General features: G+C 42.9%; 1 protein-coding gene across 2 annotated transcripts; it reads left to right on the top strand.

The window, feature by feature from the left end:
- Window positions 1-2,442: 2,442 nt before the first annotated feature.
- C3ar1 (complement C3a receptor 1) lies at window positions 2,443-11,807 on the top strand. 2 transcript variants are annotated; one of them, XM_034512105.2, is made up of 2 exons: window positions 2,443-2,599; window positions 7,640-11,807. In XM_034512105.2, exon 2 carries the CDS (start codon window positions 7,648-7,650, stop codon window positions 9,082-9,084), a length of 1,437 nt encoding a protein of 478 aa, XP_034367996.1. In that variant the 5' UTR covers window positions 2,443-2,599; window positions 7,640-7,647; the 3' UTR covers window positions 9,085-11,807. The 2 variants fall into 2 exon arrangements, with proteins under 2 accessions (XP_034367996.1, XP_034367998.1); XM_034512107.2 differs by having other exon boundaries at window positions 2,444-2,599; window positions 7,637-11,807.
- Window positions 11,808-12,688: the final 881 nt, after the last annotated feature.

The raw sequence follows: 12,688 nt of genomic DNA, 5'->3' as shown, positions 1-12,688 counted from the left end.
GGAATGCCTGCAGGGCCTCCCCTTCACCTGGTGAAATGCAGCCCCAGGGCTGCAGGCTAGGGTCAGGAGCCTGGTGTATTATCTCTCATCCTAGCCCGGAGCACAGCTTCCTCCATCCAGAGCCTCCTCACCCTCCCCACAAGCCCTGTAATCACTCAGGAGCTTGTTTAGTCACTTCTCTCGAACTTTCTTCCGAGATTCCCACAAGCAAACACATCCATAGCCATTGCATTCCATTTTGTTTCCATTTATATTCAAAGAATGTTTATATTCCAGGTAGGTGTGTGTGTGTGTGTGTGTGTGTGTGTGTGTGTGTGTGTGTGTGTGTAAATCTACAGAGATCAGAACACATCTTAACTCATTCTCATTTTGGCATAGCACACTTTATCCACGTATCAAGTATAAAAGCAATGCTATTTGAGATTAATTAAATGTATTTTTACAGCATTCCTCCTCAAACCCTCCTGAAATGGAAACTTCTGGTTTCTTTGGAAAGTTAGTTATGTCAAATGATAGTTTGCTGGGGGCACACAGGTGAAAGGATGTCTTGCTAAAGTAAACACGTGAGAGAATGTTGTCCTGAAGCAGACACAGGTGAAAGGTTTTGATATAGCAAACTCGTGAAAGGAGGCTTGGGGACGGAGTGTAATTATGGCCCCACAGACAGCGCAGAGCCTTGGTTTGGCTTGCTCGGCCTCACTATTCTTCATTTACTTTATATAGTAAATGAAAGTTGTTGAGCTCAAATTGTAACACAGCCATTGAGAGAAACTCCCCCAAGAACTTAGGTTCCTGGAGCAGCTGGCCAGCCTTAGTGGCCTTGCCTCAGGCCAGTTGGCGTTTGTATCTGGTGTCTGCCTGAGGAGAGGACCGGGTTGAAGCTGCCAGTTCATGTGTGTTATCTGCCTGACTAGAGGACTGGTCCACAGCTGTTGAGTATTTGGTGTTTGCCATGGGAATGAACTGCTGAGAAAGAAGATGGAGCTCACTCCCAAAGAACTCTTGCTGAACAGGTCCATTCCCCCATATCCTAATAACTTTTCTCTGGGTGGTGGGCTAGAGAAGAGGTTGAACCCTTATTAAAAGTAGGTTGCAAAAAAGTTATGCTACACCTCCCACCCCAACTCTGCCATCTTTTTTTGTTAAATGTGTTCTTAAACAAATGCATATACATGCAATGTATCTTGATCATAGCCATCTCCGATTGTCCCACCACACGCATAGTTTTTTCCTGTCCTGGGGATTAAAAACAGAGTCTAGGACATACTAGACAAGTGCTCACCAATGACCTATATTCCTAGATCTTTCATTACTTGTTTTGTTTTTTGTTTGTTTGTTTTTTTGTTTTTGTTTTTTGAGATAAGCTCTTGCTAACTTTCTCAAGGTGGCCTTAAAATCACTCTGTAGAGGCTGGAAAGATGGCTGCGTATTTGGGTTCCCAGCACCAAATGGGTGGCTGACAACTATCTAATACTCCAATTCCAGGGACCCCCGTGCCCTCTTCTGGCCTCCATGGGTACCAGGCACAAATATGGCATACACAGAGAGGAGAGGGGAGAGGGGAGAGGGGAGGGGGAGAGAGGAGGGGGAGGGGGAGGGGGGAGAAGGAGGAGGAGGGGGGAGGAGGGAGAGAGGAGAGGGGAAAGGGGAAAGAGGGGAGGGGAGGGAAGAGGGGAGGGGGATGGGGAGAGGGGAGAGGGGACAGAGGACGGGGAGAGAGGGGAGGGGAGAGGGGAGAGAGAAGGAAGAGAGGGGAAGGGAGAGGGGAGAGGGGAGAGGGAAGAGGAGAGGGGGGAGGGGGAAGGGGAGGGGGAGAGGAGAGAGGGAGGGGAGGGGGAGAGGGAACAGGGGAGAGAGGGGAGGAGAGAGGGAGGGGAGGGGGAGGGGGAGAGGGAACAGGGGACAGGGGAGAGAGGGGAGGAGAGAGGGGAGAGAGGAGAAGGAAGAGAGGGGAGGGGAGAGGGGAGGGGGAGACGGGAGAGGGAGAGACTCTAACATATAAAAAAAATAATAAATCTTTTAAACACCTCGTTCTATGGGGCTGGAGAGATGGCTCAGAGGTTAAGAACAGTTCTTGCTCTTGCAGAGGCCCCTCAGTTCCCAGCATCCACATAAGGTTCCAGTTCCAAGAGATCTAGCATCCTCTCTTGGCCTCTGTGAGCAACCACACACACACACACACACACACACACACACACTTACTTATATAAAGGTAATGTAAATTTAAAAGAAAAAATCTCACTCGGTAGCACAGACAAGCCTCAAATTTCTGCCTGCCTGCCTGCTTCTCCGCATCTTGTAGCTAGGACGACAGGTTCCTGCAGGAAGTATCTGTGTCCTGATCGTCCTCCTCCACCCACCGTCCTCTGTCCTGCTTCTCTTATCTATGCTAGCTAAGTTTAAGAGGTGACTCATGACAAGGCCCTTCCTGTGCAGTCAGATAACAGTCTCAACCCCGAGTTCCCTTTACTCTGGGAAAAGTACGTGCTCAGCAGCTTGTCCAACGCACTTCACGACTGCATTCCGGCGGGTCCAGACGGGATGCGTTGGTGACTGGCAGATCATCCTGGAGCCTTTGGATCCCACCTCAGCGTTCGTGGTAAGAAAACATAAATAAGCCTTGTGCTCGTGCTTAGTTTAGCCTGCTATTCATGTACAATGGTTTCAAGTTCCTTATCTCCTATTTCCTTCTTTTCTTTCCCTAAAATTTTTATTTTTTAGAGAGTCTTACATATAGCCTTGGCTGATCTGGAACTCGCTACATAGACCTGGCTAGCCTTAAACTCACAAAGATATATCTCTTCTCCTGGGATTAAAAGGTATGCACAGCCGGGCAGTGGTGGCGCACGCCTTCAATCCCAGCACTTGGGAGGCAGAGGCAGGCAGATGCGAGGCCAGCCTGGTCTACAGAGTGAGTTCTAGGACAGCCAGGGCTACACAGAGAAACCCTGTCTTGAAAAAAAAAAAAAAAAGTATGCACAATCATATCTGGTTCTTTCGCTAACTTTTATTTCTCCTGTCTTATCTCCATGTCTACTTGTATTTTTTTTTTGTAAATACTATACATTCTATTTGTCTTGGCTTTTAATATTTTCATTCTGAAAATAAAAATGAATTTATGTCATTTATTTCCCTTCATAAAACATGACTGTTTTCCTGACCTCTGATCATGTTTTCTTCCGTTAGTTTTGTTTCTGCAATCATCACTGATCACAGGTGTGCACATTTATTTGTATTCGCATATATGTCCATATGTGGATTCTTGTTCTGTCGCCCTCTGTAAATCTCTCTTCCATTCTTTGAACTGTTTCTTATCATAGCTGCTTCTATCATTCTACAATTATTATTTGACTTAAATCTACTTTTTACTCATCATAAATAAATTTAAATTTTAGTTTCAGGATTTTATTTATCTTTTTAATTACTTCTGGCCAACTCAATCCTGATATATATATATATATATATATTTTTTTTTTTTTTTTTTTTCTCCCCGAGACAGGGTTTCTCTGTGTAGCCCTGGCTGTCCTGGAACTCACTCTGTAGACCAGGCTGGCCTCGAACTCAGAAATCCACCTGCCTCTGCCTCCCAAGTGCTGGGATTAAAGGCGTGCGCCACCACTGCCTGGCATAACTAATAATCTTAAACATAGAGGTATTTTTTCTTTTCTTTTTGCTCAAAACTTGGGGAAACGTAAAATATGGCTTTGTTCTGCATGGCTTTTAGGGCGTGACTTGCAAATACTTTCAAGGCAGATAATCTGTGACATTTAAACTAAAACTCACAGCATGGAACTCAGTTGCTCTTATATTGGAATTTTGTTCCTTTCAACTTCTATTATTTTAAGTTGCTAATGTCCACTTTTATTATTGAGACCACAGTTTCTGAGTTATGTGATCCCTGCAGTAGAAAGAACAGTGGCCTAGGAGTTATTACGTGAGGCAGCTGGGACTCTCCCTGACTGTGGTCATGTAAAAGCCACACCATTTCCAGAATCTCAGCATCAAAAACTGCAAAGCGAGGAGAAATGGTGTCTGTGGGTTGCTTTGTTCCTAGCAGTCTCTGAGTGTGCTTTTCTCTCAGTATCTTAGGATAATAACCCATTAAGGTTGGGATGGGACACTAGATCCATGCTCTTGGCATTCACATGAGGGAATGATAGGACTTGAAAAAGACAAGGAGGAGAGTAGGTATCGTTTCTTCTTTTTTCATTTTGTTGACTCATTATTTTAACTTCTGCTTACTACGTAAGACCTGTCGCACATTTTGTTAAGTTCAGCAGAATCACTTCCAAGTGTCTGAGCTTACATTTAAAAACAAACAAACCAAAATAAAATAAAATATAAAAATGTAGAAGGCTGCCGGGCAGTGGTGGCGCACGCCTTTAATCCCAGCACTTGGGAGGCAGAGGCAGGCGGATTTCTGAGTTCGAGGCCAGCCTGGTCTAGAGAGTGAGTTCCAGGACAGCCAGGACTACACAGAAAAACCCTGTCTCAAAAAACCAATAAATAAATAAATAAATAAATAAATAAATAAAATTTAATTGAAAATGAAAAAATTTAAACCCGAAAGGTAAGCATTCTCCTGGTCCTGGTGGTACATGCCTTGTAATCCCAACATCTGGTAGACCGAGGCAGAGGATGTCCAGTTGGAGGCCAACTGGTGTATATAATCTAGCTTCACCTCAGAAAAAACAAAAAACAAACAAAAAAAAAAAAAAAACAAAAAAAAAGAAAAGAAAAAAGGGTGAGCATCTATCCATATGCTAAGTCCTAGAGACTAGGCATTTGTAAACAGTTCTTGTCTTTACCATCACACGGTTTAGAGTCACTATAAAAATTACTACCTAAGATAAAATGTGCCCCCTCATAGAGCATATCAGAAAAGATTCAACCACACACTTATACAGTCATATACACGAGTCAGCACACGCGTGTACAAGTGAGAAACCAAAGAATCCGTTTCTTCAAGGATTGTAAGAGAAGATTTTAGATAAAATCGTCGAGTTTAACCTTGCGGAGTAAGTATTTTAATGGGTAGAAAGTGTAGAGAGAAGAAAGAAGACATTCTAGGGGCGGATTTCTAAATGGAAATCATTAGCCCAGCCTAGGAACATAAAGCAGCATTGATCTGAAAGGATGAGACGTGGGAAGAAAGGATACATTTGACTGAGTGCTCAGAATTAGGGGAGGATATCACAGACCAGGAGGACAGACGGCGGAGCTCTGCACTGTGGACGATAGAGAAGCCAAGCTTGGTTTGAGTTCCAGATGCAATTTTAGCAGAATAATAAGAGCAGAAAATGAAATAACCCCAAACCATGAAGAAGAGAATTAAGAATGATTGTTCAAGCTGGGCATGGTTCAAGCCTCTCCTCAGGAGGCAGAGGCAGGTAGATCCCCGAGTCTGAGGCGAGCCTGGTCTACAGAGTGAGTTCCAGGAAAGCCAGGGCTACACACACACACACACACACACACACACACACACACACACACACACAAAACTGTGTCAGGCTGGAGAGATGGCTCAGTGGTTAAGAGCACTGACTGCTCTTCCAGAGGTCCTGAGTTCAACTCCCAGCAACCACATGGTGGCTTATGACCATCTGTAATGGGCTTCTGATGCCCTCTTCTGGTGTGTCTGAAGACAGCTACAGTGTACTCATATGAAATAAATAAATAAATCTTTAAAAAAGAAAAAAAAAAACCTGTCTCAAACAAACAAACAAAACTGAATGACTGTTCTGAACAATAAGCACCCAAGGTTGGAAAAAATAATTGGATTAAAAATTTGGTATTCCTTAAGTTAAATCTCCCTTAAACTAAATGAATGTAAAGTGGGGACTTGAGCTGAAATAGCAAGTTTAGAAAGTACTATGAGCCAAGTCCACAGCCGCCGTCCTGGGTGGCTTCTCCTAACTTGCTAGAAGCCAGAGTTGAGAAAGTGCCTCCATCAGATTGGCTTGTAGACAAGGCAGTGGATCCTTTTCTTATTAACATTGACGTGGGATGGTCCAGCCCACTGTTCTCTCTGGGCAGGTCCTGGGATATATGAGAAGGCAGGGTGAGTAGACATGAGATGCTACCCAGTGAACAATATTCCTCTGTAGCCTCTGCTTTGGTTTCTGCCTTCAGGTCTCTCCCTGCCTTGGCTTCCCTCACTGGACACTGACCTGGAATATGTAGGAAATAAACCTTTCCTGTCCAAGTTGGGTTTAGTCAGTTTTTATCACAGCAATAGAAAGCAGAGAATGTACTATTTAAATGCCCTAAAGGTAAAAGCAATCCAATGTCTGTTGTTAGATTACTAGATAAACAAAATATGCTATACACACACACACACACACACTAAAATATCAATTTCAGCTGGGTAGTGGTGGTGCATGCCATTAATCCCAGCCCTCAGGAGGCAGAGGCAGGTTGGGGCCAGCCTTGTCTACAGAGCAAGTTCTAGGACAGCCAAAGCTACACAGAGAAACCCTGTCCTAAAAAACAAAACATACATACATACATGCCTACACACATACATACATGCATACACGCATACATACATACATGTGTGTGCACAGGTGTGCATTTGTGTACATATGCATACATATATATGTTTTTATTAGATAAGTACATTTTGGAAATCAGTTGCATACAAAGTGTCTAAGGCAAGCACTGCTGAACTGTGCACTTGAAACAGTTAATTAGAAAGTTTGACTTCATGCTCTATGTGTATTTTATCACCATCAATTTTTAATATGCATGCTATAATTGAAACCCATTAAATTTTGTTTTTAAAATATACACATACATGAAAAAAAGATGGATGAAAGGAACCTTGAGGGCCAGCTAGTGGGTGCACGCTAGAACTGAGGCCCAAAAGTAGTCCTCTGACCACACATGTGCACACACGCACACACACACACACTCACAAATATAGACTTAATTAATTAATTGATTGATTGATTGATAACTATGCAAATATAGACTTAATTAATTAATTGATTGATTGATAACTATGCAAATCTCAGCTTTTATATGCTATTGTCAGTGTGCTAAGGTTTTGTAAAGTCCTCTAGTGATTCAGATCAGGGAGAGTCCGTCCACAAGTTTTTGTATATTTTCTCATTCAGTCATCTATTCATTTGGGCAGCAGACACTGAACAGAATGTATCACTGCAATGCTTGGTGGCAATGCCTGTCAGGCCAGCACTCAGAAGACAGAGGCAGGGGGAATCCTAGCTTCAAGTCAGTCTGTACTACCATACAGTCAGTTGGAAGTCAGACAGCTGGGACAATATGGAGACCCTGTGCTGAAAGCCACAGGGTAAGCCTGAATCTCGATAACAGAGTGCTACCCAGCATGTGTACTGAAAAAAAAAATCAAGCAACAAAAAAGCAGGGAGGTGTAACAAAAAAGGACATTTAAGCTGATGAGGACTCCCAAATAAAGTTACCTTTTAGATATACATTTAAATCAATATTATAGACCTGAAACTATCAGAGAATGCCATTATGTGTCTATTCTGAGGAAGGATTGCAAGCGAGGCTCTTTGAGGGGGCCTCTGGCTTTGAGAGAGTGCATCATCACATAAGAGTACGTATTTTTTATAAACTTAACATGAGCTTTAACATTTTCTTCATCGTTTAGCAGATTGAGCAATGGAGTCTTTTGCTGCCGACACCAATTCAACTGACCTACACTCACAGCCTCTGTTTCAACCACAAGACATTGCCTCCATGGTCATTCTCAGTCTCACTTGTTTATTGGGACTGCCAGGCAATGGGCTGGTGCTGTGGGTGGCTGGCGTAAAGATGAAGACGACCGTGAACACAGTCTGGTTCCTCCATCTCACGCTGGCCGATTTCCTCTGCTGCCTTTCCTTGCCCTTCTCCCTGGCTCATCTGATTCTCCGAGGACACTGGCCCTATGGCTTGGTCCTGTGCAAACTTATCCCATCCGTCATTATCCTCAACATGTTTGCCAGTGTCTTCCTGCTTACTGCCATCAGCCTGGACCGCTGTCTGATGGTACATAAGCCAATCTGGTGCCAGAATCATCGGAACGTGAGAACAGCCTTCGCCATCTGTGGATGTGTCTGGGTGGTGGCCTTTGTGATGTGTGTGCCCGTATTTGTCTACCGTGATCTGTTCGTTCTAGACAATCACAGTGTATGTGGTTATAATTTTGGTTCCTCCAGGTCATCTGACTATTGGGGGGACTACATATATGATCTAAATCTACTAGAAAGCAATTCTACCGCCAACTCCACTGCTCAGCTAACTGGACACATAAATGACAGGTCAGCTCCTTCCTCTCTACAAGCGAGGGATCACCTTTGGGCAGCTACCACTGCCCTCCAGTCACAAACATTCCAAACATCTCCTGAAGACTCATTCTCTCTAGATTCAGCAAGTCAACAGCCCCATTATGGTGGAAAGCCTACTAATGTGCTCAAAGCAGCCATGCCCAGTGGATTTTCTGTTGAAGATCATAAATCCACCACATTAAACACTGATGCTTTTCTCTCTGCTCACTCAGAGTTGTCCCCTACTGCTTCTGGTGGTCATTTATACCCCCACGATTTCCAGGATGATTATTCTGACCAATTCATGTATGACCATCATGTGTCGACACCTATGATGGCAATAACCATCACAAGATTGGTGTTGGGCTTCCTGGTGCCGTTTTTCATCATGGTAACTTGTTACAGCCTCATCGTCTTCAGAATGCGAAAAGCCAACTTCACCAAGTCTCGGAACAAAACCTTTCGGGTGGCCATGGCGGTAGTCACTGTCTTTTTTATCTGCTGGACTCCATACCATATTGTCGGAGTCCTGTTACTGATTGCTGATCCAGGAAGTTCCTTGGAGGAAGCTTTGATACCCTGGGACCACATGTCCATTGCTTTAGCATCTGCCAATAGCTGCTTCAACCCTTTCCTTTATGCCCTCTTGGGGAAAGACTTTAGGAAGAAAGCGAGACAGTCGATAAAGGGCATTCTGGAAGCAGCCTTCAGTGAAGAGCTCACGCATTCTACCAGCTGTACCCAGGACAAAGCCTCTTCAAAAAGAAACAACATGAGTACAGATGTTTGAAGATATGGCGCTGGGGAACTAAGCAGATGTTCTCAGGTGAATACTAGTGATGGATGACATGTGAGAGGGACACTTTAGACAATATGGCCACTCTCAGAGGAAAGTCTCTTATTGACAGCATTATTTGAAAACATTAAAGATGCAAATTTTCAAGCCCCGTCCCGATGCATTGACTCAGAATCTCTGGCCCATGGGGACCACTGCTTTAACAGGCCTTCCTGTTTCCATCAATACTAAGTTTTACATCATTTGGTTTAGTCTGTTCCCATCCCTGACTAAGCCATGTGCAATGAATAACTTTCTCATCTGTTTCCAGTATGAATCTTGTTTTTCCTTAGCATCATCTAAATTTTCTAGTTTGTGCGGAAGACTCCTCTTACTGTCCTGAGTGAAAGATATTCATTTATTGTACAGTTTTGTGGTAGTGACAGTGATTTTAAGTGGGAAAGAGACATAGTAAGGAAAGGTCTATGAAAGTAAGGAGTGATGAGTTAGACTTGGACAGAACATGGTGCCAAATGCCACCTACTAGAAGCGTCCTGAGATAATTCCCAAGTCCAGGATTACCCCTAAGTGAGCACAGATACACACACACATAAACTCTTTCCTACCCCTGGAGTGTTTTTGAAGTTGTAGCTCGGAGCGTTCTCTTCCCTGTGTGTGCTAAGTGTCCATATAGCCATATATGTCCTATTTTTTTGTTTGTTGGTTGGTTTGGCTTTTTGTGGTTGGCTGATTGGTTGGTTGGTTAGTTTTTCAAGACAGTGGCCCTGGCTGTCCTGAAACTCATTCTGTAGATCATGCTGGCCTCAAACTCAAAGATCAGCTTGCCTCTGGTTCCCAGGAGCCTTCTTAGGCTCCTGAATTTCTTCTTTTTGTTTTCCACACAGGGTCATCTTGCCATCTCCTGCTGGGGTTAGGAGTGGGAAGCATGTACCTGCCCCCACCTTCTTCAGCTTTTTACATTAGACTTTGTGCCTCACATAGAATAAAACCGTATTCTAAACATACCTTTCCTTTCTCCCCAAACTCATGTCAAAGGAAAGGAGGAATGAAATGATGGGTGGAACCACAATTGTTCACTCCAGGCTCACTGCACACTCTGACAGCAATATCAAAAGATTTTAAACGTGAGTCTAGGTATCTTACATGCCAAAACTATCAGGCACACTCTCTATGGGATTTGTTTTCAAATCAATGTTTGTCTGGACCATGGCAATGTAAAGCACTGTATGCATCCAATTTTAAAGGAACTAATTAATAATGAAATGTAATAAATGAAATACAAAAGGGCTGTTTCTCCCGTGCCCAGTAGTCCCCATCTCTCCCTACTTCCAAGAGATAACCTTTGCAAAAATTTTAGCTGTGTCTTCTGATATTTACCACGATGTGCCTAAAACGTGCTTATGCTACACGTTTTAGATCTTTGTAGATATGAAGGAAAGGTTGTTTTGAAGATTTTATCTGCTTTACCTACTTTCAGATTTTCACCCAGCTTCCCAGTGTTGACTGGTATCATATTTTAATCTGTTCATGACTAATCCATTTTTCTCTTCCTTTTGTTGTCAGGTTCTGCTTACCTTTGTGCCAGGGTCTCTGAGTAGCACAGTATAGCCTCAGACTCACAGGTATCTCCTTATAGTATCAGAACTGAACACCACCCTACCCCCAGCTGACTACACAATTTTCCTGTCAATACATTTCAGTAACATACAGAGTTTCTTCTGTCCTCTCGTTTTTATACTGACATATATTAGTTGTACATATTAATGAGGTTCACACATGCACACAGCATTCACACTTCTACCTCCAGGCTCTTCCTAACCATTACTCTACTTACTGGTCCATTTCTTTAAAAAGAAAAGAAAAAAAGGTCTTAAGAATCCCACACTGGCCTCAAAATCACTACGAAACCAAATGAGTTTGGAATTCAAATCCTCCTGCCTTCACCTCCCATGGGCTGGACTTTTAGGCATGGAACACTATGCCCATTCCTATGTGGTACTGGGAATCAGCACCAGGGCTTCATGCATGGTGATTAGGCTACTCCTCCAGCCTGCTCAGGTTGACATTTTTGGCCCTCATATATGAAACTATGTGGTACTTCTGTATCCATTTACATAATGTCCTCTGGTTCCATCCTTTCTGCTAATACCACAATTTCACTCATTGGTATGGCTAATACTGCATTGTGTGTGCATGCATGTGTGTGTGCATGCATGTGTGTGTGCACACATGTGTGTATGATGTGTGCGTGCATGCACTTGTGTGTAGCAACTGCCATTATCTACCCAACTATTTACCAATGCCTAAGCAGATTCTGTATCTTAGCTATTATATATACTACTACCCTCAACCTTTAGTTAAAAAAAAAAAAAGCAATAATCCACCATAATCTATTCTTACGTGTATACTTCCATGTGTTAAATCACTGAAAAGTCAAGCTTGTTTGTACAAATAGGCAGATCTGAGATGAATGAGTTAATCTACAAAGACAGAAGATGGAATATAATTTAGTCTTGTGATACATTTATTCATTTGTTGAGAGAAAGGCCTTAGGCTACAACTGTTATAAAAAACTATTATGTGGAAATTTCAATTCACTAAAAGGTCTTTCTTGTTGCGGCGAGGTAATTCAGGCCTAAGACTGCAGTTCTGCCTTTCTGGCGTGAGCTGATTATATATTCACTATGAATAAATGCTTTGTCTACAAGGCTCATAAACTCAGAGATCCTTTTCATTCTTACATTTTATGTGTACGAGCATTTTGCCTACATGTGTGTCTGTGTACTACATGCATGCCCGGGGCCAATAGAGGTCAGAAGAGGGTGTCAGATCTCTTAGAACTGGAGTTACAGATGGTTGTAAATCAATATGTGGTGTTGGGAACCCAATCCTGGCCATCTGCAAGAGCAGAAAGTATTCATAACAACTGAGCCATCTCAGTACCTGGGGTCTTTTCTGGCACCCGGGGAGCACTACAGGGGAGCACTACAAATGAACCTCATGGTGAGTGACTGTCTGCAGATCTGCTATGCAAGCAGGAATGTCAGCCTTCTGGTCCTCTAAGGTTCTGGGTGTCTGCGTGTCCGTCCCTGAGTTATGTGAAGGGCAGTAGAGTGAAAAGTCTTGACATGAATGTGAAGCCTGAAAGAACAATAACTCTGGAAATAACTGATTTCTTCCAAGAGCTCCGCTTACATTGGGATTCTGCTCTGAATGGAACTTTACAATTGGATCGCCTCATTTTAAAGTTTAAAACTCTGATAAGTGCCTTTACCAATCTACACTCTCCTCTCTAGAAGGCCTGAGGTAAGGGCCCAACCTCTCCCCTACAGTGTAGTATCCTGAATCTTTTTTTTAAATTAGATAATATAAAACAAAAGTTTTTAAAATGAAATAAACTTTAGACAATATATTTTGACCATATTCTCTCCTCTCCTAATTCCTCCAAGATCATCTCATCTCCCTACCAACCCAACTCCATTTTCTCTCAAAAAATAAAAAAGCAAAACAAGACAAAAATCAAAACAGACACGTAGACTGAAAAAGGAAAATCAATGAGCCAAAAATATACAAAAACAAAAGGCACAGATTAAAGAAA

This window comes from Arvicanthis niloticus, chromosome 9 (genome assembly GCF_011762505.2).
Source record: "Arvicanthis niloticus isolate mArvNil1 chromosome 9, mArvNil1.pat.X, whole genome shotgun sequence".
Lineage (NCBI taxonomy): Eukaryota > Metazoa > Chordata > Mammalia > Rodentia > Muridae > Arvicanthis > Arvicanthis niloticus.
This window is presented reverse-complemented; position numbering and strand designations above follow the sequence as displayed.

What these genes read in the sequence shown, in the direction of transcription:
- C3ar1 (XM_034512105.2), top strand. Translation starts at nt 7,648, where the DNA reads ATGGAGTCTTTTGCTGCCGACACCAATTCAACTGACCTACACTCACAG.